Here is a 26275-nt window from a genome sequence, read left to right as displayed (position 1 = left end):
GTTAGTTTGCTTTGAATAGCTCCCACCTCTGGGCTGAACACAGCGTACAGTGCTATCTCCGGAGATCTGAAGCACGCTCACAACATATACTGTACTGAACTAGGCTAGAACCAGCAGTCTCCTTGTCCTCCCGCGACGGAGTGCGTGAAGGCGGGGGTTTATCTGACAGGACACACGGCAATACACAGCAACCCACAGCAATATACAGCACCACGTCAAAATTATAGGTTTTCACAGCACGAAGACTCACCCACCACACTCAGTGTACGAAAAGGACACCCGTCTTCCTTCACTTCGCTTGGTTCGGATCTGGCGATGGAATATGCGGCCTAGCTAGTGATGTCGTCGTTGTGACTACTTCAATAAGTATTCCTTCGGCTCTCCCACCACGCTATATTAGGGGTAGGGCCGCCCTCCTCCTCCTGGGGAGATCTACACAACGCCAGGTCAATATACAGGGCACTTTCGGCTTGCTCTTAGTACTCACATCAATGCCGCTTCCAATCCCCTTTTTCACGTCGTCTCAATTCGCCGTATAATCCGTTCACTTCTCAACCTTTAAGGTTCGCGATGTCTTCACAATCATACAATTCCAGCCTGAGGGAGAGAGAGAGTTAGACAGCCACCAGCAGCGCACCAAGACAGGCACGACACAGTGCTTCACACACACCAGAAAGAGCTCCCAGACTGTGAAATAACTTGGCCTTAAGTACTGCCTTGTCCAGCGTATCCTCCAATCACCAACCGCTGTCCCTAACTAGGCACAGGTGCATCGAATTCCCTGATTTTCCCTCTTACGGCGCTACCGGAAGTTCCGGTGTTCTGTTTTTCCACTTCCGGGCGGAACCAAACTTCCCGAATTTTGGTTCCGCCCCTAAAGATCGTCACCTTGTGACATCACCACATTAGGAAAGTACTTCCAACTCAGCAGCAAGTCTGCAAAGTCTCTGGGAGACTCTGCTCTTATGTTGAATTTGATGGAATACACTATTCCACATGGACATGTAATGACTGCTCAGCCACCTAAGAGAAATGTACAAAAGCACAATTTAAAGAAAGTACAATGTAAAGAAATATATATAAAAATCATTAGAATTACAAAAAAATAAAATAAAATAAAAATACAAATAACACTTCAACTATTAACTTATATATATATATATATATATATATATATATATATAATTTAGTTTATTTTTTTCATTAGGTTTTCATAATTTCTTCATACCTGTGAATCTACCTACTTTTACCAACAATTTGTCAGTGGGTGGACTCAGAGACTAGTTTCCTCAGTGTTAATTAACCCATGTATAAATTGCAAGTAGGTTCTTATAGCAAATGAAATATTGCATCTTCCAATGAATGCTTTGCTGAAAATTAAATGTCCATCAGGATACATTTTTAAACTCCAGGGACATTATTATTATTTTTTTTCAATCAAAGCTACATATGTATGCATTATTAAATGAATTATTATTATTATTATTATTATTATTATTATTATTATTATATAGACATTTAAGAGATGACAATTTACCAGAAGCACCCCAAATCTGCAGGAAGATTTTGTCGTACGCAGAACGGTTTTGCATCTCTGTTCGCAAATGTAACACAATATCCATCCTTGATCCCTTTGTGTCCAATCCACATTCTTTGCACAGCTTCCTCACTGCATCAACCTAAACATGACAGGCTTTGGTTAAAACCATAATTGTTGCAAAACATAATTAGATGTTGTGCATTTGTTCTTACCTTAAGATTAAAGAGCTCATCACCTAACCTTTCCTCTGTGACGTCAAGATCTGGAACATCACAGGACTTCGTTTTTTGTAGTTTTGCATGCTCAGTGTTTAGAACAATGTCTGACTTTCGGGTGTTAGGTCCAATCCAAGGAGCCCAACAATCATAACTTGGGCAAACTACAAAGGGATTTTTCCTGCCACCTTAAGAGAAATACAGAGTGTATAAGTACATTAAAGAAAATTAGTTTCTTTAGTTACACAGACCTAATAATATTACACATTAAATAACTTACTTGAAAGAAATCCCCGGCCAATCATCTCCATCGTTACGGATTCCCAAAAAGAGACAATGTTTGTATCACCCTTGAAATCTGATGGTGGTGTGGCTATTTCACTGACTGCAAAACACAAACTCAGAAATCAGGAACATGCCGTTTTTAGAAAGCATTTGTAATACAATGTACACAACACATACTTACAAGGAATACTGAAGACACCTTTCTTGTGGAGATCCATAATCACCACTTTGGGGTAATATCCACAATTGATGCAGGTGTAAGAATAAACATGGCTGCTCAAGGCTTCAAAGTGGAGGTAAGCATGGAGCACTGTGTCTTTGCTGGGGAATTTTGCTTTAGCAGTGGCTTCAAGTATGCTCATTACTCTGCTGACAGCAGTGTGATTCTAGGCATATTCACAGAGTATAAAGAAGAAAGATTATGTTACACGGCATAATACTTATTACACAAAACCATATCAACATCAATAGTTACACATATTACCTGAAGAGCATTGCGAAGAATTACACACAAGTGAAGAGAAAGCAGAAGGTGGTCATTGAAGTTATGGATACCATCAGTGAATTCCTGGTACCTGTACATCATGCTGCAGTTGCTACATACTTTGTAGTAAGTTGAAATTCCTTAACAGAGAGCATAAAAGTTAAATACAAAATATCAGTAACAGTAAAATAACACTCTTTAAACAATTTGAATGTTCCATTTAACAATATTTACCTTCAACTACCCAGTAAAGGTCAGAATCTTTGCTCGTGAGGTTATAATAATTGGCTCGCTTAGAACATGATTACCCTCACATTCGGAGCAGAATGTTTCTTCAGGAATTAGTTGGTGTCTAAATTCACTTCCATGTTGTAGACCACTAACCAAATTTTGAGGAAGGTCCACAGGCAGAGATTTATTTTTCATCAAATAGCGCACTATCCTCTCTATTCCATCATCATTAGGTGGGTACTGATGATCACTACAGTCACCCACATTCTCAGACTGCTGCTGAGGTATCTGCATGGAATCAATCCTTTCGGTGGTCTTCACCTTCTGGAAGAGAGCTCTCTGACTTTGAAACAAATGCCATTTAGCTATTGCTTTGTGAATACATGACTGTTTTGTTTTATTACATGGACAGGCCCATGTGATCTTCTTACTGTCATATACAACAGTCACTCTTCCAAGTCTGCAGTAACAAGACATTTTTGGCTCATACACTGATATGTATTTTTTGTTGAGGGCCCAGCAAATGTGATCGCTACAGAAAGTGGCACATCATCTTTGTTTGCCAAGCTCTGCCTTTCGATGCATGCATCTCTCCTACTTTCTCCAAACCATTTTTCTTTCACCATCTCATTTAGGGTTTGCTCTTTGAGATTAACAGCATTGCCATCATCTTTGGGACAGAAAGCTAAGGACATGAGATGGCAGCACTCAAATGGTTTCAGGCCACTCCTTTGTGCAAAATCCGCACTAGCATTACATTGGTCTAGTTCACACATAACTTTGTCATTCACACCCCAGATCTTTTTTTGAACATGGATGGGTATTGACGGTGCACTGAAAGATTTTGCTACTGCAAAAATTCCATGCTTACTGTCAATGACCTGACAAAATAAATGTCGTTGTAATGTGATGGGCTCTTGAACTGTGGTGTGCTTTCTTCTAATGTGAACTCGCAAGTTCTTTTTATTCAATTCCATATCACAATGATCACATCTGATTCTGTTCTTCTTTGGTTGAGGACGCTTTGCTGTTGGTTGCTCTGGTGGAACAAGGACAGAGGAAATAGTCGGAGACGGAAGTACTTGAGTGGATGCAGAAAGAGGGAATGGAGCTTCAGAAAGAGGGCACGTTGTCACAGGTTGCAAAGGTTGACATAAGGGACTTGAAAGATGTTTGGATAGCCATGGGGCAAGACAGGGGAGGCGCCTGTGTAATGACATGAGAAGTCTGTGCTGAAATAGTAGAAAGTGGAGCAGTGGCTGCTGGGCTATGCAGGAATGGAGACTGAGCTTCCTGCCCAGGAATAGCCAACTTTTGTTTACATTTTTTAAGATGAGTAATTAACTGCACTTTTCTTATTACTGTAGCAGGACAGTAACAGCAATGAAAATGTGCATTTTCTCTACAGTGTGAATTGCACTTAACAATCACAAAATCTGGGGGGGGGGAACAGACATATGACATTACTCTGATCAAATTTTATAAAGCAAAATAAAATTAATAGAGGTGAAATTATACTCACCATCATGATTTACTGCCAATTTTAGATGATCCTCTACATGGTTATCAATGGATAGTTGTGATGTGGTTTTGTACGTCTCACAAAAAGGGCAGTGGTACTGGTTACAGCACCTTGTGCACCTTGAAATTACTGGACAACTGCCCTTTTTAAAGACATTCATCTAGAACAATGCAATAACAAATAAGTATTCATTAGCCAAGCAAAATCAGGTTAATTTTACATTAGCCCTGCAGTCTATCCATATAGTACTGAAGAATAAGATTAAAATAAGAATCGCTGTGAGCATTATGCAAGTCATGTCAGCTAAACACGTTTACAACGCTTCGGATACATAACACTTCACAAGACTATACATGTTGAAACAACAAAACATTAAATGAAGATTAGAAAGATTAATTACCTACCGATAAACAATCACTGTTAATTAATCCACCGTTTTCTGTAGACTCTTCTAGGAAGACCAAAGCACGTGCGATCGTTTACCAACTCTCTACTGCGCATGCGTCTATGACGTCACCGAAACACACCACCGCGCATGCTCGTGACAACGTCCAGTACGTATTGGATCTGATCCAGCTACGTCATCGTGCTACAGGCTGCAGCGAGGACAGTCTCAAAAAAACAGCATGAAACATAATTTAACAGTAATAAACTGTAATTAATTTACAGGAAACAAACTGTAGAAAAACAGTTATTTACTGGCACCCCTGCTGCCAGTAAATAACTGTTTTTCTACAGTTTGTTGCTGTAAATTAATGGTTGCCAGCATAAAAATTGTTTTTCTACAATTTGTTGCCGTTAAGTCAAGGAAAAACAGTAATATACTGTTTTTTGTAAATGTCAGATTTACCAAATGATAAAAAAGTTAATTTAACTAAAATATTTGTGAACATCCATAGGAAAAAAATGTATGCAAAGTCATACACTGATAATGAGAGTAAATACTGAACTCAACTGTATTAATGTGTGTTTGCACAAGAGAGATCTGTTAGTTAAATGTAGTTTTGTTGTTCACCATTGTGCTGGAGAGTAGAGCCTGTGCTTCAGTCAACGATGAGCCACAAATTCTGATCTTCTGCTGCTTTATATAAAGACAGTAAATGTGGAGTCACTTATACAGTGATGATCTCTGTTTTAAGTACTTCAGCACATACGTGTGTGCTATAGCTGACAATGAACTGCAGCGATTTGAGTAAAAGTCATGCATTTAGTTTCTTTACTACTACACATTAAATGTTTGCTGTTTATATAAAGAAATATTCATTCTCAACGGACTCAAATGAAATAAGTTCATAGTACTAACATCGTAGGAATGCTAGCTTTTAAACTTGAACTGTTTGAAGCAGTGGGGGTGGAGTTAATTTCCATGGTATAAGTTACGGTAAAATGTTGTAAAAACAAACATAAGAGTGGTAAATTAATGGTTGAAAGCTGTAAATAAACAGTACAAGGGTGCCAGTAAATAACTGTTTTTCTACAGTTTGTTTTCTGTAAATTAATTAAAGTTTATTACTGTTAAATTACGTTTCATGCTGTTTTTTCTTCATATTACATTTTAACCCTTTAAACCCCACAACAAAATCCTCAGTTTTAAATGAAAATTTATAATGTGTGCACACTACAGAGTGTTTTTGAGTAACACTAAATCGGTGAAGTTAATGAGATAATTATGTGATTAATTGATGATTGAGCATGAGTGATGAACACCTGCTATTAACAAACAAAATTACTAAAGGAAAGAGAAACACAAGGAATACAACTGACTTGAGCCACTGCCTTAGATGAAATCAACTGAAATAAAATAATTCATAAAATCTCTCAATATCTGATTAAACAACTCATAAAACAGCTTCACCAGATTCACATTACTAACCAGACTGACTTTATTTCTGTCAGATGTCTACAGAATATCTTATTGAGAGTTAAATAGGTTTAGGTGTTTTTTTTTTTTTTTTTACTACCATGATATGGAGATCAGTGTTTACTTTAGTTGGGCTCTTAAACGTGACTTTACAACAACTATGTTTTATTTTACATGCTATAACAATGCATTTTTGGAACCCGTTATAACGGGAAAAAAAAAGAAAAAAAAGTAAACAGAAGAAAAAAAAATCTTGTATTGCTGTTCATAGATTGACAACAACAAACACTCTATTATTTCTGATCCAGTCCCTTCTCTTATTGAATATTGACACTACAGCAAAATAAGAAACACTGCTGAGCCTTAAGTTATGAAAGACTAACAATCCACAAAAGAAATAAACAGATAGGTTCTGAACTTCACAAAACATGCTACTAAAACTTAAGACAAAAGCAAAATTATAAGAACAAAAGTCAAGGGTCAGGAGCCCAACTAAAGCAGACACTGATCTCCACAATGGTGACGTCAAACGAAACCGTAACATTATCATCTAAATCTCTGTAATTCTCAATAAGATGCTTTGATCTCTGATCTGAAATAAATAAATTCAGTCTGGTTAGTAATGAGTGAAGTTGGTAAAGCTGTTTGTTGATTGCATACATCTTCGGTTGATTTCGTTTTAAGCTGTGGCTGAAGTCAGTTGTAGTTCTTGTGTGTGTCTTGTTTCTTTTTTCTTCAGTGTTTCTAATGGTTAACAGCAGCTGTTGATCATTGTCTGAATTCACTCATTAGTTTTCATTATCTCTATCAGGTGGACTATATTAGTAAAGTCATGTAGGGAATAGTGAATGAGGGTGTAGGGTGTGATTTGAAACACAGCCGCTGAGTGTTGACTTTGAACGTTGCTAATTTACGATATATAGCAGCAGGCTACCTTCTCGAAAACGATAAATATTACCCAGAATGCACTGTTTAAATGAAAAACAGTATGTTACTGTCGAAATTTGGCCGTTTTTTACAGCAATTTTTAACAGTGTACGGTTTGTTGCCGTTAAGTAAAGGAAAACCAGTAATATACTGTAAAATGTAAATGTCAGATTTACCAAATGAAAAAAAGTTAAACTAAAATATGTGTGAACATCCATTCAAAAAAATGTATGCATACACTGATAATGAGAGTAAATACTGAACTCAACTGTATTAATGTGTTTTTGCACAAGAGAGATATATTCGTTTAATGTAGTTTTGTTGTTCACCATTGTGCTGGAGAGTAGAGCCTGTGCTTCAGTCAATGATGACCCACAAATTCAGATCTTTTGCTGCTTTATATAAAGGCAGTACATCTCCTGATACAGTGGTGATCTCTGTGTTAAGTATTTCAGCACATACATGTGAGCTGCAGTGATTTGAGTAAAAGTCATGCATTTAGTTTCTTTACTATTACACATTAAGTGTTTGCAGTTTTACACCCCTGCAGCCAGTAAATTACTGTAATTTAACGGCACAATTTTTTACAGTGTGTCAACACTGCGGCTGTGTTTCAAGTCACACCCTACACCCTCATTCACTATTCCCTACATGAGTTTACTAATATAGTCCACCGGACAGAAAAAATGAACATTAATGAGTGAATTCAGACACTGATACATACGTAACCAAGACGTTCCATTTCAGTCGGTCACGTTCGACGTTACGAATGGGGTCCCTTACAAAACCCCACATGGCTGTCTTCCAGCAACCCGTGTGAGTGATAGCACCCTGTCGTGAGGCCAGCACGATTGAGGGCCTATAGCTCGCACAGAATACACTGGGTAGCATATTCCAGCTGGACATATGCTAGCAGGCTGCCTGCCCATGGGAGGAAGGCAGGTATCTACCAAGGTGGTGATACATAAGAACTCTGAGGTACTCAGCCCGCAGGGAGGGAAGTTTCAATGACAGAGCTGGCAAGGGGCTTGCCAAGGGAAAGACACATGCTGCGGAGACTTACTGTGGACATACACACGTAGGATTACCCAGAAAGGGGAATCACGACACATGGAGGCACCTAGTCCCACACATAGCTGACCAAGGGGCATGTACGCAAGTGTTGGACATCAACAGTGCTGGAGGAACCCAGGGTTCTGACTGAGAAACTCACCTGAGGGGAATAGCGCACGCATCCAATCCGCGGAGTGGAATGGCACAGCAAGTGGATTGACACCGAGCAGGTCCTTACTGGCCCGAAGGGGCAAGTACCCGGGAGAACACGGGCTCTACACGGAGATTATAAAATCTCGTGAATGTGTTAGGTATCGCCCAGCCCGCAGCTCTACAGATGTCTGCTAGCGAGGCGCCATGCGCCAGCACCCAGAAGGAAGCTACACTCCTAGTTGAGTGAGCTTTCACCCCTAGGGGGCATGGCAGGACAATAGCATCCACTATCCAGTGGGATAACCTCTGCTTGGAGACAGCCTTTCCCTTCTGCTGGCCTCAGTAACAGACAAAAAGCTGGTCTGAGGTCCTAAGGCACCGAGTTCTGTCCACATAGGTGTGGAGCCTCCTTGAGCCTCCTTGCTGTTCTCAGGGACCTGATGATCAGATTGTGCCTCCCAAGAGACTTACCTTCAACTTCCCTCATGGTGAGCCAAAATGGCAGCCACATAGACCTTGAGGGTGGAAGGAGATAGCCTACGTTCCAACCCTTCCTGAAGAAAGGAAAGCACTGACCCAATCGGGCATTTCCAGGGGTCCTCACGCCGTGAAGAACACCAAGTGATGAAGAGGTTCCACTTCAAAGCATAGGCATGTCTGGTGGACATGGCTCTAACTGAAGTGATGGTAGCTACAACCTGTGGTGGCAAGGTACCTAAACCTTCCGTGACCTGTCCAGAACCCACACATGTAGGTTCCACAGATCAGGACATGGGAGCCAGAGGGTGCCCCGTCTCTGAGAAAGAAGCTCCTTCCTCAGAGGAATTGGCCAGGGAGGGGCTGTCACGAGGAGTACAAGTTCGGGGAACCAGGTCCGGCTGGGCCAAAAAGGCACAACCATGAGGACCTGCTCCTTGTCCTCCCTGATCTTGCACAACGTCTGTGCAAGAAGGCTCACTGGGGGAAACGCATACTTGCGCAGGCCCAGCGGCCAGCTGTGTGCCAGGGTGTCCGTGCCGAGGGTGCCCTCGGTCAGGGAGTAAAACAACTGGCAGTGGGAATTTTCTGGAGAGGCAAACAGGTCTACCTGAGCGTCTCCTAAGTGTTCCCAAATCAGCCTAACTGACTGGGGGTGGAGTCTCCATTCCCCGGGGCGAGACTGCTGCCATGAGAGCTCGTCGGCTGCACGATTGAGCCTGCCCAGAATGTGAATGGCACGAAGCGACCTCAGATGCTTGTGACTCCACAGGAGGAGATGGCGAGCGAGTTGCGACATGCAGCGGGAGCGTAGACCACCCTGACAGTTGATGTACGCTACGGTCGCAATGTTGTCCGTACGGACCAGAACGTGCTTGTCCTTCAGCAGGGCCCTGAAGCAGTGCAGAGCAAGACGTACTGCTAGCAACTCGAGGCAATTGACATGCCACTGAAGTCGGGGTCCTATCCAGTAGCCTGACGCAGCATGCCCGTTGCACATGGCACCCCAGCCCGTGGCAGAGGCATCTGTTGATACAACAACATGTCTGGACACCGGCTCTAGGGGCACTCCAGCCCGTAGAAATGAGGGGTCCAACCACGGGGTGAAGTATAGGCGGCAGGCCGGAGTGATGGTCACTCGCAGCGTGCCCTGTTGCCATGCCCATCTCTGGACTTGGTCGTGAAGCCAGTGCTGAAGCGGTCTCAAATGGAGTAGCCCGAGCGGTATGACCACTGCCGCAGACGCCAATATGCCCCAGGAGACATATGAAGAAACTAAGAAACGGTCCGTGTCGAGGAAGATTGGAGACATGAAAGTACACGTCCTTCAGGTCGATCGCTGCAAACCAATTCATCGGACGAATGCATTCGAAAATGCGCTTGGGCGTTAGCATCTTGAACGGGAGTCTGTGCAGAGCTCGGTTCAAGGCATGCAAGTCCAGGATTGGCCGTAACCCACCTGTCTTCTTGGGTACTATGAAGTAAGGGCTGTAAAAGCATGTCGGCTGGAGGGACCGGCTCTATCGCACCCTTTGCCCACCATCGTCGCGTGGACACCCCGAAACCTGGGGTACGCCAGGCGAACTGAATTGCGTAGCCGAGCCTGAGCGTCCGGATGAGCCAGCGGGAAGGCCTGGGGGAGCTCTAGCCAGGCTCCCAGGAACCGAACCAGCGGGGTCAAGGGGACTACAGGCGTACCCACAATGGGGCGGGTTGGTGGAGCAGACAAGCCCCGGCATGGGAGGCATAGCGTCCCTTAGCTGGGGCGGAATGTGGGCACTCGTCTGACTCCAAGTAGCAAAGAGGGCATGAGAAGGCGAAGCATTCTTGAGCCGTCTTTGCATGGAAACTGGCAAGGGGAAAGGAGAACGAGAGCGGCGAGGAAGCAAGTCGCCAACTGTCGTTCGTGGCCTCTTGGGACCTGGAGGTGGAGGAAACAGCTCTTTTAGTGAAGGTTTGGGTACCACCGGCCAGTGGCGGAACAAAAAGAAAACGAGAACAAAGGATTCTCCCCCAGCCCTCCTCCGGGGGAAGGAGTGGTCATGCTACCATCTCCTGATGAGCTGATGTCTCCAACTCTGGGTTGCCCGTCTCAGGAACGCCGCTTGGCCTGGTTGTGCCGCCCTTCTGCGGCCATCTCCTCGCTGCGGCCGGGGTTGCGCCACCCTTCTGTGCGATGAGCAGGCTGGCATCGGGGTGGAAGCAGCAGTGAGCCACCGGGGCAGGATGTGTCTGATAGCCTCAGACTGCTTCTGGGCGGCAGAGAACTGCTGGGCAAAGCTCTTTACTGCATCACCGAAGTGGCCATCCTGGGAGACCGGGGAGTTGAGGAGCTGAGCCCGATCAGACTCCCTCATGTCTGCCAGGTTCAGCCATAGGTGGCGCTCCTGGACCACGAAAGTGGACATCACCTGACCCAAGGAACGTGCAGTGACCTTCGTCACCTGGAGAGCGAGGTCGGTAGCAGTGCGCGCCTCCTGCAAAACCCCTGGGTCAGCACTGCCCTCGTGCAGCTGCTGGAGCAGCTTGGCTTGATAGACCTGAAGTGAGGCCATGGCATGCAGGGCAGAAGCAGCCCGGCCCGCAGCTCTGTAAGCCTTGGCCACAAGCATGGATGAGAACTTACAGGCCTTGGAGGGCAGCTTGGGACCACCACGCCAAGCGGAGGCACTTTGTGGACACAGTTGCATCGCAACAGAACGCTCCACCAGGGGAATCCCAGCATACCCCTTGGCCGCCCCACCATCGAGGGCAGTGAAGGCAGAGGAAGAACCAGATTGGTTTCGGGCAGTTAAAGGTGCCTTCCATTAACTAGTTACTTCCTGGTGCACTTCTGGGAAGAAAGGAACCAGGGGGGTGCTGGCGATCTGCATGAGCAGCCCCCAGGAACCAATCATCCAGCCTTGAGCGCTTGGGACAGGGTGGGAGGATTCCACTCAAGCCCGATACTCTCCGCTGCCCGGGAAAGGACGGCCGTCAGCTCGGGATCGGACTCGGACAACGCTGGCACTCCCGAGGGAGGCAACGCAGCCGAACCCTCATCTCCCGAGGACTCAAGCCCGCCTTGTGATGCGGTGATCGACATACGGTCCTCTTCGCGAGCCCCGAATGAGATGTCAGGAGCCTGAGAGGGTCCAGCAAACTCATCCGGGAACTCAACCGACTGCGTCGTATGTGAGGGGGGTGTGGCCCGAGGAGGTTCGCTCGTCGGGGAAGCCCACACAGTAACCCTCAGATCACCCTGGCCACCAGCCGAAGTAGCCCTCTTATGAGAAGAAGAGCTAGAACTGGGTGTGGCAGAGGGGACTCTATACCTTTTAAGGTAATCGAGTATCGATCTCAACGCCAAGATGGTCATGTCCCCGCAATGAGAACATGAGCCATCCACGAACATCCCTTGATCTGGTCATCTGTCATGCACGGTTCGAGAGATCACATAACGAAGAAAAAAATCTATAGTCTTTAATAATCCAATAGAGGTGAATTCAAAGAAGGCCAGTTAACAAAACACAACCTTAACATATAGAAGCTGATGTCTACACTGACTTGACTGGAGTTATGTGTAAACACAGAAACTTAAATACTAAGATAAATAAAGGGTAAATATTGACACTCAGCTCAATATAATAAAGAAACACAGGGACCTTGAGTTTTGTTGGAAATGTTTTGGTTTAAATGTATCTCTTGGGAAAGAGGTGAAGATGGTTGCAGACACTGTAGACTGCATCTACAGTAGGTTGACAAGCTAAATGGGCTTTACCGCCGCGGCGGTGCCGCGGCATTAACTGAATTAAGTTGCGTGTTAAAATAATTCGCTTAACTACCGCCAGGTGGTGCAAAGGGATGAATTTTGAACTGACTGTATCAGTCATCACTAGGTATATATATACATATATATATAAGCAATAGAATGTAAGTCACTAGGTACACTTTGCATAATAATCTTCGCCTACAGTCTTGGGAGAAACGGAACTCTGACCTGCCCCACCCCCCCACACAGACGATCTGGTTGGTGTGATGGCGTCATGTCAAGGAGACAGTGTGTTTTTAATTGTAAAGGCAAGTTTGTTTTATTTTCACTGCCAAAGAATGAAGATCAAAAGAAACAATGGCTAAAATTCATTTTTACCACAATACCAGAGCAGTACAACAAATCCCTTTTGTTGTGTTCACAACATTTCACTGATGACTGCTTTTCTAATCTCGGTGAGTACAAGGCGGGATTTTCAAAGCGTTTGGCCATGAAAGAGGGTTCATTACCAACTTTATTTAGACCAACGAGCATCTCCGAATCACAACGCGAAGTATGATTATGAAGTTATGTGTTTGTTTTCTCCCGAGCGTCTTATCAGTATGTGTGCTGTCTGCAGCCTTTCTCTGCGCTGATCTTCATTTACAAACACGTCATTAAAATGAAGTGTAACTCCGTGAATACTCAACGAAGAGACATGAGAGAGATATCTATAGAAAGCTTGACATGTCTTCTTTAAAACTAAATAAGTGCTGCTAACAGATATTCTGTGATAAAGTAATACATATGAAAGCAACACAATGTCCGTTTTTCACGTCTCCCTTCATTATATCTAATGTGACCACGCCCCCGCGCTGAACGCACTATTCAGATTCAAACTGATGTGCGTGGCTTGAATACACCCACACAGAAGAAAAAGCACAGTATGCTACCGAAAGGTGGGGTTTAAGGAAACTGAATCTTTTGAACAGCTTCGCGCTAACCGTTTGGGGATCTCTGAGAATTGAGGTAATTTTAAAATTATATTTTGACAAAATGACAATGTTTTTTAACCTTGGATGGATTTAAACCTATTGTACAGGACTTATAAACAGTGATAGGAAGCTTAGAATTTTCATCTTACTGGCTCTTTAAGAATATAAAAATCCTCCTACCCCCTAAAAATTCTCTTCACATTCACTTGTGCGCTCTTGCGCAATACCTTCCTCTCCCGTTGGTCAATTGTGGACGATGTAAAAGTGTTTGATATAAAGGTTGCTGTCCCATTTTTTACATGAATTGTTAATTTAAAAAAAAATGTAATTATTTTGTTAGTTTCATGGTAATATGCAATCAAGGTCTTCTGTTATATAGGCTATATTTAACATTCACTGTGGCATTTTCACCCGTTTAAACTTAAAATTCCATGAGATTTTAAATTCAGTTAAATAGTATTAAAAATTCTGATTTAAACTAGTATAAAAACGAATTAAATTGCTTCAATTATTTATATAAGTATAAGTAGCCAACCTTAAAATGTGATGCCATGACTTTTTCATTGTGTTTTTTTTTTACAGTCTGACAATGAGCTGTATTCGTTTTCCTTTTATTATTATTACTATTTTTGTTTTAGATTATTGGAAATAAATTGGCTAAAATAGAAGCAGAAATGTTTAAATTAAAACAACCACAAAAAAATGACTAGTCTTGACGAAAATTTTTGTTGTTTTTATAAATCGCAGATCTCACAGACGAACGTCTTAATATGATCGCACATTAGAAGTGTTTGGTGAGATAAAATGTGCACGATAACATTAAGCAAATTTCTTTGCCATCGTCACTCTTTATTCTCAAGCAGGAGTTTACGTTAATGCGTGTGCGTGCGCTGGGCTCATTGTGGGGTGTGTGTGTGTGTGACTGACAGACAGCCTCCGCGGCGAGCATGAGAGATCTTGCAGATCTCACAGACAAACGTCTTAATAATCGCACATTAGAAATGTTTGGTGAGATAAGATGTGCACGATAACATAATTAAGCAAAAATACATAGTACATTATTTTTTCCCCTTGTTCCAGTACCGAAAGCAGAACCGATGGCGTCAGATCTTACTGATTCGGTCTTTCATAATTTAGCCCCCGGGCCAGTTTAATACCGGATTTCGGTACACATCCCTACTAATACGTGACTTATATTTTTTCCTCTCACAAACTCTGATTCATTTTTTAGCGTGTTGAAAAAAAAAGAAAAGAAAAAAAAAAACATGCAGCAAACAGAGAATAGGTGATAAATCTGTTAAAATGCAACTATAGACGACTTATATATTTTTTCCTCTGATAAACTTAATTTATTTTTTAGAGTGTTTAAAAAATTAAAAACAAAGAAGATATGCAGCAAATTAAAATAGGCGATTAATCTGTTAAAATTCTATACTTCAGAGTAGAGCCTGGGCCTAATATAGGCTATCCATATTTTTTTCTATTTTTTTCATTGCATCTGAAAATGACTTGATCAGCCTCCCACGATGCTCAGCTGTGGACGATTTAAAAATGTTTGATATAAAGGTTGCTGTCCCATTTCATACAGGAATTGTTAATTTAAAAAAAATCTAATTATATTGTTAGTTCTAATTATATTATTAACACAAGTTCATTTAGACTATTTAACATGCCCTGTGACATTTTACCCTTTTTACTTATAAACTCCTTTAGATTTTAAAGTTAGTTTAATAGTATTTAAATTCAAGTTTAAAAATAGCTTTTAACTGCTAAATACCAACAACCATACTGCATGTGAATAAATAAAATGCATACTTTTTATAACATTTCATTATTCATAAAATGCATAAAGTTTCTGGTGTTTGGATTTGTACTTCAATATAATGAGCTCTAAGTTTAATATCCCTAGACTGGTTCTCTCTCTATCTCTATCTCTCTCTTTCTCTATTTAACAGCATTAGCTCAATGAAATACGTCTTCCTTCAGGTAGAATGAATGTTTTCCTGCTTGCTAAATGTTGGGCTCATGATCAATAAGTTGTATTTGCTTCAATCTGATTCAGTAAAGTCAAACTGCAGACAGTGAAGCTGCGTCACTGAGCCGCGAGTCCCGCACACTGTGAGGCGGGAACAGAGGATTCCGCTAGGTCTTAAAGCCTTCCGCAAACATCCACAATAACAAGTAACAAATAACATTTAATTAATTAATTATTAATTGATGATTTGTTATTATCATTATGGTCTTGTGAGAAAAAAAATAAAATAAAAAATAATAATAATAATAATAATAATAATATATATATATATATATATATATATATATATATATATATATATATATATATATATATATATATATATATACGCACTGTAAAACCCGACATGTAACTAAACTCAAACCGTGAGGAAACCGATTGCCTTAAACCATTTAAGTACTCTGAACTTAATTCAGCTGAGTTCACTGAAAGAAGATTTACATTGCAATTAAATAATTAAGTGACTAATTGAGTGATAATTGAGCATTAGTGATGAACACCTGCTGTTAACAAACAGAATTAATGAAGAAAAGAGAGAAAGGAACTACAACTGACTTCAGACACAGCCTCACCCAAAGTTGACAAGTTATGTTAACTCATACCATTTGAGGAAACCGATTGCCTTAAACCATTTAAGTTTTAAAACTAACAGTTATAAGTACTCTGAACTTAATTCAGTTAAGTTCAGAAAAAGAAGCTATACATTGCAATTAAGTAATTAAGTGATTCACTAAGTGCTGATTGAGAATTAGTGATGAACAGCTGCTAACAAACAGAATCACTGAAGAAAAGAGAAACACAAGAACTACTACAACTTACTTCAGACACAGCCTTAGATGAAATCAACTGAAATAAAATAGATGAAATCTCTCAAGATCTGGTTAAACAACCCCACAAACAGCATCACCAGCTCCACTTATTAATAACCAGACTGACTTTATTTCTGTCAGACGTCTACAGAAGATCTTATTGAGAATGAACTAAGGTTTAGATGTTGATTTTTTTCATTTGAAGTAACCATGTTAGAGATCAGTGTTTGCTTTAGTTGGGCTCCTGACCCTAGACTTCTGTCTTAGTCTTTTCTCTGGCTGTTATAACCGTGTGTTTCTAAAACATGTTTGTTGTAACTCAATAGCCCAGAAGAAATATCATCAGGTGCTAACCTGTAACTAGGTGTAGGTTTTTATATGTTATACCGGTGAGGAGAATCATCAATTATTGATCAGTACGGAGTCTAATCTCTGATGAAGTAGGTGTTGTGTAATTAGTTGGAGTGATTCTAGTAAAAGTGGCACTAAGAGCCAGTGATTCTGTGACAATCAGTTAATATAAAAATTACTTTCTAAACTTTTATACACATACATTTTTCTTTTATGCCAGTAATTGGTCAAACACAGACATTAATAATCAGAATATGAACCTCTACAATGGTGACGAAAAAAACATGCTGCAATGCATGTTGGGTACTATTTTAGTAAAAAAAACTCATCCATGGCTCCCATGATGTCTTTGTGTAACTGTTTGACACTGTAGAAGACCACACTGTTTGAAAAGTCATTCAGATTAACTGATTATCACAGAACCACTTCCTCTTAGAATCATTTTTATGATAATCAATCAAATTACACAACACTTTTTTCATCAGAGATTAGACTCCGTATGGATCAATAATTGATGATTATCATGACCAACATAAAGTATAACAACCTATACCTAGGTACAGGTTAAATCAGGGTATCTTCCGTCCATTCCAAATCCGTTTCCAATTAAAAATCAGAAAATGAAAGACTCAAGAGGATTCAAGTGAGAGAACATGAATTCAATAACGAGAAATGGAAAAATGGCTCGTTTATTCGTTATTCCATCTAGGTAAACAAACGGAAAACGAGTTTTTGACTTGATTTCTCATTTTGTCGTTTGGGGTTTAAAAAACGGTTTATGGCTTCAATATTTCATATGCACTTGTGGGCGGAGCTGAAACGCTCCTTTCATCTGATTGGTCGAATCGCTCCGCCTTCAACTCGATCTTACATTCTTTCAGAATAAGAGTCTTATAAGAGTAGTGTCTGAAACCACCGCTCACTGTTAATTAACATAATATTTGAGTCAGATGTTGCTGCGCACATAATTCGTGCTGCTGTGACTTGCAAGTCACGCCTTTAAATTATTTCTAGGTTGTAGTATTGTATGAATATTGTCCCACTGTAAAGACAGTGCAAATATATGGAGTTAGAATTGTGTCTTTATTACATGCGAGAAAATAAAAGATCTGAGAGAAAAAAAAAGTTTGAGAGAAAAAGTTATCACACTGATAGCAAAAAACATTTCATGAGAGAAAAAAGAATATTTGAGAGAAAAAGTTTTCATGCCAATAGCAAAAAATTATAATATTTGAGACTAAAAAAAGTTTTGAGAGAAAGTATTTTCTCATAGAACATAAAAAAATATACATTTGATATACATAAAATATACATTTTAAATTATTTCTGAGAAAAAAAAATCTCTCTCAAAATACTTTGAAAACAACTCTCAAATATATATTTTTTGCTATCAGTGTGAAAATATTTTCTCTAAAAAAAAAAGTGTTTCTCTCGAAACGCTTTTCTTTGCTCTTGATGCAATTTCTTGCTCTCGTGTCAGGATTTTGCTTTCACTGTGAGAATTGTGTCATGGGCGGGGCCACGTTCCTATTGGCCAGTCGGGTGAGCATCGTCTTGTCTTGGGAGTCGAACTGAATCATTTCACCATTGTTCGGTTCACCTGCATAGATGCCGCCTCTGCCTTATGGCTAGTTAAGTTGAGCACGGACACTCCAATGTTTGGGTAAGATGATGACACACAGCTGGCTGAGCAAGTTCAGTATCACTGAAGATTAAACATTTAAAAATAGCACTCATATTCATGAATTTCTGTGTATTATATTATTTGCTTGCTAATCGCCAGTGCTTTAAGTGGCCCAAAAGAGGTGCCGGTACTCTATTATAGCATATATATATATATGTTTTTTTTATGACTCCCCTCATCCCCATTGTAAAAAGAAAAAAAAAAACATAAAAAAACAATGGCAGTTGTAACAGTGCATAAATCAGACCTTAACTCTAATGAGCTTAAATAAATAAATAAATAAATAAATTCGTGCCTAGCCGCCTACGGTATTTTTGTTTAGAACTTAGAGAAAATATGCTGCAGCCAATGAGCAGCCAGCGGAGGCTGGGGCCGGTTGCATAAACATAGTCATTATCTTAAGACTGTGTCTAAGAAATAGTCTGACTAACTAAAGTCACTGAAGAAAGACCATTGCATAAAATAAGCTCACATCTATCTTTATTAAGACAGTCTAAATCGCAGTGATTTGTGGGAAAAATAAGACGCTGAACAACTTAAACAAAATGGCCGACAGTTCGCGCTCGTCACAGTTTTCCTTTGCGGAAAATATTTGTATATTAGAGGAATACAATGCTGCTAAATCGACTCTAATGAAAAAATTTAACGATTACAACGGCAATAGCAAAAAACACAAAGCTTGGACAACAATTACGGAAAGAGTTAACAGTGTCAATCCATCTGTCAACCGATCCGTCAAATATGTTCAAAAACGGTTTAAAAATATGGTTCAAGAGGCAAAAAAGGAAATTTTAAAGCGAAAAAACCCAGCAACGGGGGGAGGACCATCTCCTAAATTGAAAAGGACAACGGAAATGATCATCGAAATATACGGAGACGAATCTCCGATCCGGGGGGGAGGGAGAGCGGAGTATCCGGGCAGACGTTACCCACAGCGGTGAAAGATACACAGTCTCATACCGCTGTCACATCAACCCCGCTTGGACAGTCTCGTGAGTAATAATGTTTCGATGGTTATTGTTTTTGCTTCATTTTAAACACTGTAGGTTACTGCTCTGTTTTAGATTGAGTAACACTTATTATCTTAAATTTGACTGCGAGGTGAAACTGACATTGGTCTCTCAAAATGACAAAGCTCCTGTTACAAGCCAGGATGACCAAACAACACAAAGTGAAGGTAAGCTATGCTTTCAATCTTTCAGCCCTCTACTATTCCTCACAACAATGTTTTTAGTTTAAAACAGATTAACAGTGTTTAAGTAAGCAATAACGCACAAGCGGCTGTGCTGTAGCCTATTTATTTAGTCACTGCTGAAGGCACGACGCTAAGCGGACTTATTCAAGATGCAGCACTAGCATCGAGTAGGCTACTTTATTGCTTAAAACGGTTACGATAAAATACAAATATTATAAAATACAATAAGTGGACACAGGTTAGGGGAAATCACGTGCGTGCAATCACTAGGCTAGTTGCTGCAGGACAGTGTTTTCAGATTATATATATAATCAGACTACTTTTGTCAATAAAGACCATTTAACCTGTTCAATGTTTCACAATTTTTTTGTGTGTTCACATAGCCTGTGACACACAAAAAAAACAGAAGTCTGTGCAGTGTCCCAGTTTACATAGCTAAGTAATTGTTTTGTGTGTTTTTGTCTAAAATGAATGAACTACAAAAGGGTGAAGTAGCATGTAGTGCATTTTATCAGAAAAAAAGTACAACAAAAAATACAGAGCCTGTTACTTTTCAAATTTTGCTAATGTTGTTCTTGTTCTTTTTTAAATGTATTTTTAAAGATGACGATTTGGACAGCACCCAAATGGCACCTGTGGGAAGTGGCTCAGACACCGAGAGACAGAAAGATGCTCCAAGCAAGATAACCATGAACAATATACTTGAAAAACAATATCAAATATTAACACTGGAAGAGACTAAACTAAAATTAGAAATACAAAAACTAGAATTAGAGAAAACTAAGCTAAAGTTGGAGCTACAAAAACTTGGACATGAACTATAGATCTCATCGAACATTGTCCAATAACTAATCAAACAATTGTCTATTTAATAAGTACTGGTATTTAATTTTGAATTTACATATTGTCACGGTTTTACGCTGCCTGAAGGAATACAGAGTCGAGGATAAACAGAATAAGGCTTTTAATATATCCAACACAGGGGATATCCAACATGGAGCACAGAGGTAGACACACGTAAGTAGCAAGTGGCAAATGGTCACAAGTGAGCACAAGTGAGAACAAGTGAGAAGACCCGACAAAACAGAACTGAAGGACAAGGCTTATGTACAACAGATAATTGGGGAAACACAGGTGGATGGAATCATTAAATTAATAGGGACATGGAACACATGAGGAAGATAATAGACACACCTGGGAACTAATCAAACTAAACACGGAAGACAGAAACTGGGTTACTGGGGCAAAAACACTAAATGAGTCCAGGTGTGTGACAGTACTCCCCCCTCCCGGTAGGTGCGTCCTCGCACCGTAGAAACAACAGAGGGAGGCGTGGGTGGGAACTTGGGAGGAGGTTCCGGTGTAGGACGGACTCCCAGGAGGGGGCCAGCAGACAGGGACCACAGAAGGAGGAGCCAGGGAGGAGACGACGGAGGAAGGAGCCAGGGAGGAGACAGGAGCAGGAGGAGCCAGATGGTCCACCAGAGACCAGCCAAGACGGAGATCCAAGGTGGAGTCGACGGCGGGAGGAGCCATGGTGAAGGAGGGGTCGACGACACCAGGGGGCCGACAGGCGGAGACTGCACCGGTGGGTGAGGAGCCCAAGATGGAGCAGCACAGCCGCAGAGCCAGGGGGACGTCGAGGTTCCGGAGGGCCAAGGTGGAGCAGAAGGCTCAGGCGACCAAGGCAGAGGCAGGGTCCTGGCAGACCGCTGTGGAGCCGGAGTGACCGAGGATGGAGGTGGAACTGGAGGGAAGGAGGAGCCTGACAGAGCCGGAGGGATGGAGTGACGAGGTGGAACCAGAGGAGAGGAGTCCCGAGGCGGCGGATGGTCGACGACTGACCAAGGTGGAGCCGGAGGGACGAGGGAGCCCGGTGGAGTAGGTGGGATGACAGGCCACGGTGGAGACGAGGGAGCTAAGAGCCAAGGCAGAGCCGCTGGGTCGAAGGACCGAGGAGGAGTCCAGGGCTCGGAGGCTGAAGGCGGAGACAGGGCCTTAACACGCCAAGGCGGAGCTGGAGACTGGCAGTCCAGCGGCGAACCACCGCGCCCCGATGGCGCGGACTGAGGGTGAGCTGCGGGACTGGCTGGCACCAGCAGGGATGACGAGGAACTGGCTGGTCTAGGAGGAGGAGAGAGGAGAAGGATGGGAGGAAGGACAGGAGGATCAGGACTGGACGGAACCAGCGAAAGAGGAGTAGAGGGACCAGCAGGTTTGGGAGGAGGCGGGAGAGGGAGGCTGGGAGGGAATACAGGAAACACAGAAGATTCAGAGCTGGGCGGAACCAGCGGAGACACAGAAAATTCAGAGCTGGGCGGAACCAGCGGAGACACAGAAGATTTAGAGCTGGGCGGAACCAGCGGAGACACAGAAGATTCAGAGCTGGGCGGAACCAGCGGAGACACAGAAGATTTAGAGCTGGGCGGAACCAGCGGAGACACAGAAGATTCAGAGCTGGGCGGAACCAGCGGAGACACAGGAAACTCAGGGCTGGACGGAACCAGCGGAGACACAGGAAACTCAGGGCTGGGCAGAACCAGCGGAGAAACAGAAGATTCAGAGCTGGGCAGAACCAGCGGAGAAACAGAAAACTCAGGGCTGGGCGGAACCAGCGGAGAAACAGAAAACTCAGGGCTGGGCGGAACCAGCGGAGAAACAGAAAACTCAGGGCTGGGCGGAACCAGCGGAAATGGAGCAGAGGAAATGACTGGAGGAGGTAGGAGTGGGAGACTGAGAGGGTATACAGGGGAATCAGGGCTGGACGGAACCAGCGGGGAAACAGGAATATTAGGGATTACCTCCGTAGACCAGTCCATCAGATCCAGAACTTGCTCCATATGACTTTCAGAGACTGCATATAGCTCACCCTCAGTCGCAGGAGTGTGGGCAGGGCTTTCCTCCACGCCCTCGATCTCCACGAGGACTCCCACGATGCACGGTGTTGCCGGCTCACACACCTGGTCAGTCGCGCTCTCGAGATCCTGTTCCCTGTCAATGGATTGCTCGGGCTCTGCGGCTGCGGTGGGCTCTGGCTCCGTGTGGCGTGATGGTGGCTGGCTGGTCTCTGGGTCGGGAGTGGGGCTGGCGAGGTCCTCTATGGGGCAGATGGTGAGAGATGACCCATTTCTCGCCAGAGTCCACTCCACAAATGCGGCGAAATCCTCTCGAGGACCATCTTCGGACGACAACGCTCTGCATTTGGAGTTCAGGCTGGTGTTGTAGAAGGTGCAGAGCGCGCCGTCCGGGTAGCTGGTGGCATTAGCTAATAGGAAAAACTGTCTGGTATGGTCCTCGAGAGAACGCCCTTCCTGCTTCAGCAGAAGGATGAGGAATTCGGGACGATAGAGGGGATCCATAGAAACACTACAAAACAAAAAGACTGAGAAAAAACGAAAGCAAAACGGAGGGAAGAACACGCAGTTTTCTATTTTCTCTTTTGAGGTCGGGTCTTCTGTCACGGTTTTACGCTGCCTGAAGGAATACAGAGTCGAGGATAAACAGAATAAGGCTTTTAATATATCCAACACAGGGGATATCCAACATGGAGCACAGAGGTAGACACACGTAAGTAGCAAGTGGCAAATGGTCACAAGTGAGCACAAGTGAGAACAAGTGAGAAGACCCGACAAAACAGAACTGAAGGACAAGGCTTATGTACAACAGATAATTGGGGAAACACAGGTGGATGGAATCATTAAATTAATAGGGACATGGAACACATGAGGAAGATAATAGACACACCTGGGAACTAATCAAACTAAACACGGAAGACAGAAACTGGGTTACTGGGGCAAAAACACTAAATGAGTCCAGGTGTGTGACACATATGTAATGTTTACATACAGAATCTTTAGAGATATTTAAGAGATTTGAAGAATTTTAGTGTAAGTTAATGTGTAGTGATTTGAAGATTATATCATATTTCAGCTGATTGTACTGAAACTATGCATCAAATATTTTGTAAGTATTGTCTTAATTAATAAATTATAATATGTCCACTTAATTTAAAAGTATAAATTCTTTCATTGTTCTCAGTCAAAATGAGAAAATGTTTTCTACAATCATCTGTCGAATGTAACTCCCAGATCCATCTTCCCCTCCTGCCTCAGTAATCTCCAAAGTGGGTTCTTCACAAATTTGGTCATGCTCCAAGTCTGGGAGTGCAAGATCTCTATTAAATGGAAAATGATATTTTACTCATTTAATTTAAAATCATTGGGGAATATGTAGCTAGGAGTTTTAATTACAGTTAAAAACATATTTATTACCTTGCCATGTTGTGCAGAACAACGCATGCACAGATAATGTTGCAGACTTTTTCTGGTTTCATTTTGAGCTTTGCATGCAGACAATGAAATCTTCGTTTCAGGACTCCAAAACACCTTTCAATAACATTTCTTGTTTTGGTATGGGCTGTGTTGTACCGAGCTTGAGGCACACTGACTGGATTTAAGAAAGGTGTGAGTAGCCAGGGTTTTAGTGGATAACCAGAGTCACCCAAGAGCACACCATGCAATTCTCCTCTCTCAAATGCATCATGAATTTGGGAATTCACTAAAATTCTAGAGTCATGGGTTGATCCTGGCCAACGAGCAACGCAGTTGAGCACTCTTAGTTTGGCATCACAAATAGCCTGCACGTTAATACTGTGATAGCCTTTCCTATTAACGAACAATGGCTCATGAGTTGAAGGTGCTTGAATCCTAATGTGTGTTCCATCAATGGCTCCAACTACATTTGGAAATCCTGCAATGTTGAAAAAATCTGCCTTCACCTTGTTCAAGGTAGAGACATCAGTCGGATAAAGTGGAAGTCTTCCTGACAGTGCACAGGCAACCCGATGAATAATTCTTGATGCTGTAGACTTGTGTACCCCAATTAAGTCTGCAGTTGTGTTTATAAAACATCCTGTGGCAAAGAAGCGTAGAGCTAGACATACTTGTAGAAGTGGAGAGATGCTGAAATTTCTTGAAGTTTCAGGCCTCAAATGCTCCTCCAAGTCACTTGCTAGTTCTTGTATTGCATGTCTAGGAAACCTTATCTTCTCCAGCAGTTCCTTTTCAGAAAGGACTTCTAATGGGTTTGAACGATCTTTGAAAACTCTTTCTCTTCTTATTGCCCTTTCATAAAAGCAAATATTAAAATGTGCCATACCGCAAGACAAAGTCGGGCCACATTTGTGAATCTAGAGCACTTGACAGTTTAATTGTTTCCATGGCAACATAGATTGTAAAGGAAAGTTAGTCAAGGGGGAACCAGTCTTACTTTTTTGTCTTAAATTAGACCAGTCTAAAATATTATGCAACTGACTTAAAAAGTAAATACCAGTCTTAAAGAAAAAAATTAGACGACTAACTTGCAAGACTAGTCTTAAATAGATTTATGCAACCGGCCCCTGGTTGCAGGACGACTCAACCTCCGCAGACAGTTTTTAATGTTTATCAGACAATAACTACTCAAGATTTTGCTTTAGTATCATTTTCGGGACAATTAGGGCCAGATTCGGGATTCTGGACAACAGTTTAGATTTCGGGACTGTCCCGAATTTTTCGGGATGTCTGGTCACCCTTCCTGAAAGAGCTGCTGCATTACTTCATTAGCTTGCGTCTGACCTGCAATGATATCACACAGACTTGGTAAAGATTCAGCCAGCGAGTCATCTGATTCTGACCGTGCTGTTCTTATAATAATCAGAGTCTGAAGCCAGGAGAGCATAGGTGTTGTTCAGTGTCTTTGAATATCACAGAACTGAGCGCTCGCGTATCACGCATCTTCTCCGGCCACGTTGAGTTGTAATTGACAGCGGGAAAAGCAATCGCATGCGCTTTTCACTAGTGAAACTCAAAGGTTTATGGGTAATGTAGTCTCTGCTCTTGGTGAGACGAATTATGAAGCTTTCATTGTGAAGGGCGCTGTGAAAAGCGGCAGCCACCTCTCCGTGCGCCCAGAACATGCTTATAGCAGTTGGACATTTTTAATAGAGGTTTTAATTTTTTGCCTGCGCTTCCGCTTTTCAGAGCGCCCTTCACTATGCAAGCTTCCTAATTTGTCTCACTAAGAGCAGAGACTACATTACCCATAAACCTTTGAGTTTCACTACAGAAAACCGCAGGCGATTGCGTTATAAAAACAGCACAGTCAGAATCAGATGACTTGCTGGCTGAATCTTTACCAAGTCTGTGTGATATCATTGCAGGTCAGACGCAAGCTAATGAAGTAATGCAGCAGCTCTTTCAGGAAGGGTGACCAGACATCCCGAAAAATTCGGGACAGTCCCGAAATCTAAACTGTTGTCCAGAATCCCGAATCTGGCCCTAATTGTCCGGAAAATTATACTAAAGCAACATCTTGAGTAGTTATTGTCTGATAAACATTAAAAACTGTCTGCGGAGGTTGAGTCGTCCTGCAACCAGCCCCCGCCGGCTGCTCATTGGCTGCAGCATCTTTTCTCTAAGTTCTAAACAAAAATACCGTAGGCGGCTAGGCACGAATTTATTTATTTATTTATCTAATTAATCCATATGCACAAAGACAATACGACCGTTTTGTCCCCTTTTTGTTTTAAAGCTTGATGAAGAGAGCGCAAGTTGCTGCAGGTGCAGCTGCGATGAGGACAGTCAGTGATGCACGCGTACAGGAGTGATTGACAGTTCGGGCACTGTGTACAAAAATAAGTTTAAGCTCATTAGAGTTAAGGTCTGATTTATGCACTGTTAAAACTGTCA

The 26275-nt window shown here is 42.2% G+C and overlaps 1 protein-coding gene and 1 long non-coding RNA gene across 2 annotated transcripts; both read right to left on the bottom strand.

Moving 5' to 3' along the window:
- Positions 1-1015: 1015 nt before the first annotated feature.
- Positions 1016-2678, bottom strand: LOC113074428 (HMG domain-containing protein 3-like). Its single transcript, XM_026247275.1, has 6 exons — positions 2525-2678; positions 2222-2426; positions 2036-2140; positions 1753-1943; positions 1538-1679; positions 1016-1023 (listed from the first exon to the last, which is right to left on the bottom strand). Exons 1-6 carry the CDS (start codon positions 2624-2626, stop codon positions 1016-1018), a joined length of 753 nt encoding a protein of 250 aa, XP_026103060.1. The 5' UTR covers positions 2627-2678.
- Positions 2679-3928: 1250 nt separating this feature from the next.
- Positions 3929-4877, bottom strand: LOC113074419 (uncharacterized). Its single transcript, XR_003280644.1, has 3 exons — positions 4682-4877; positions 4278-4437; positions 3929-4191 (listed from the first exon to the last, which is right to left on the bottom strand). It is a non-coding gene; the product is annotated as an uncharacterized LOC113074419 (long non-coding RNA).
- Positions 4878-26275: the final 21398 nt, after the last annotated feature.

Source organism: Carassius auratus, unplaced genomic scaffold, assembly GCF_003368295.1.
Source record: "Carassius auratus strain Wakin unplaced genomic scaffold, ASM336829v1 scaf_tig00014591, whole genome shotgun sequence".
In the NCBI taxonomy this organism is placed as follows: Eukaryota; Metazoa; Chordata; class Actinopteri; order Cypriniformes; family Cyprinidae; genus Carassius; species Carassius auratus.
Note: the sequence above shows the minus strand (reverse complement) of the source record. Positions and strands in the feature narration are given on the sequence as shown.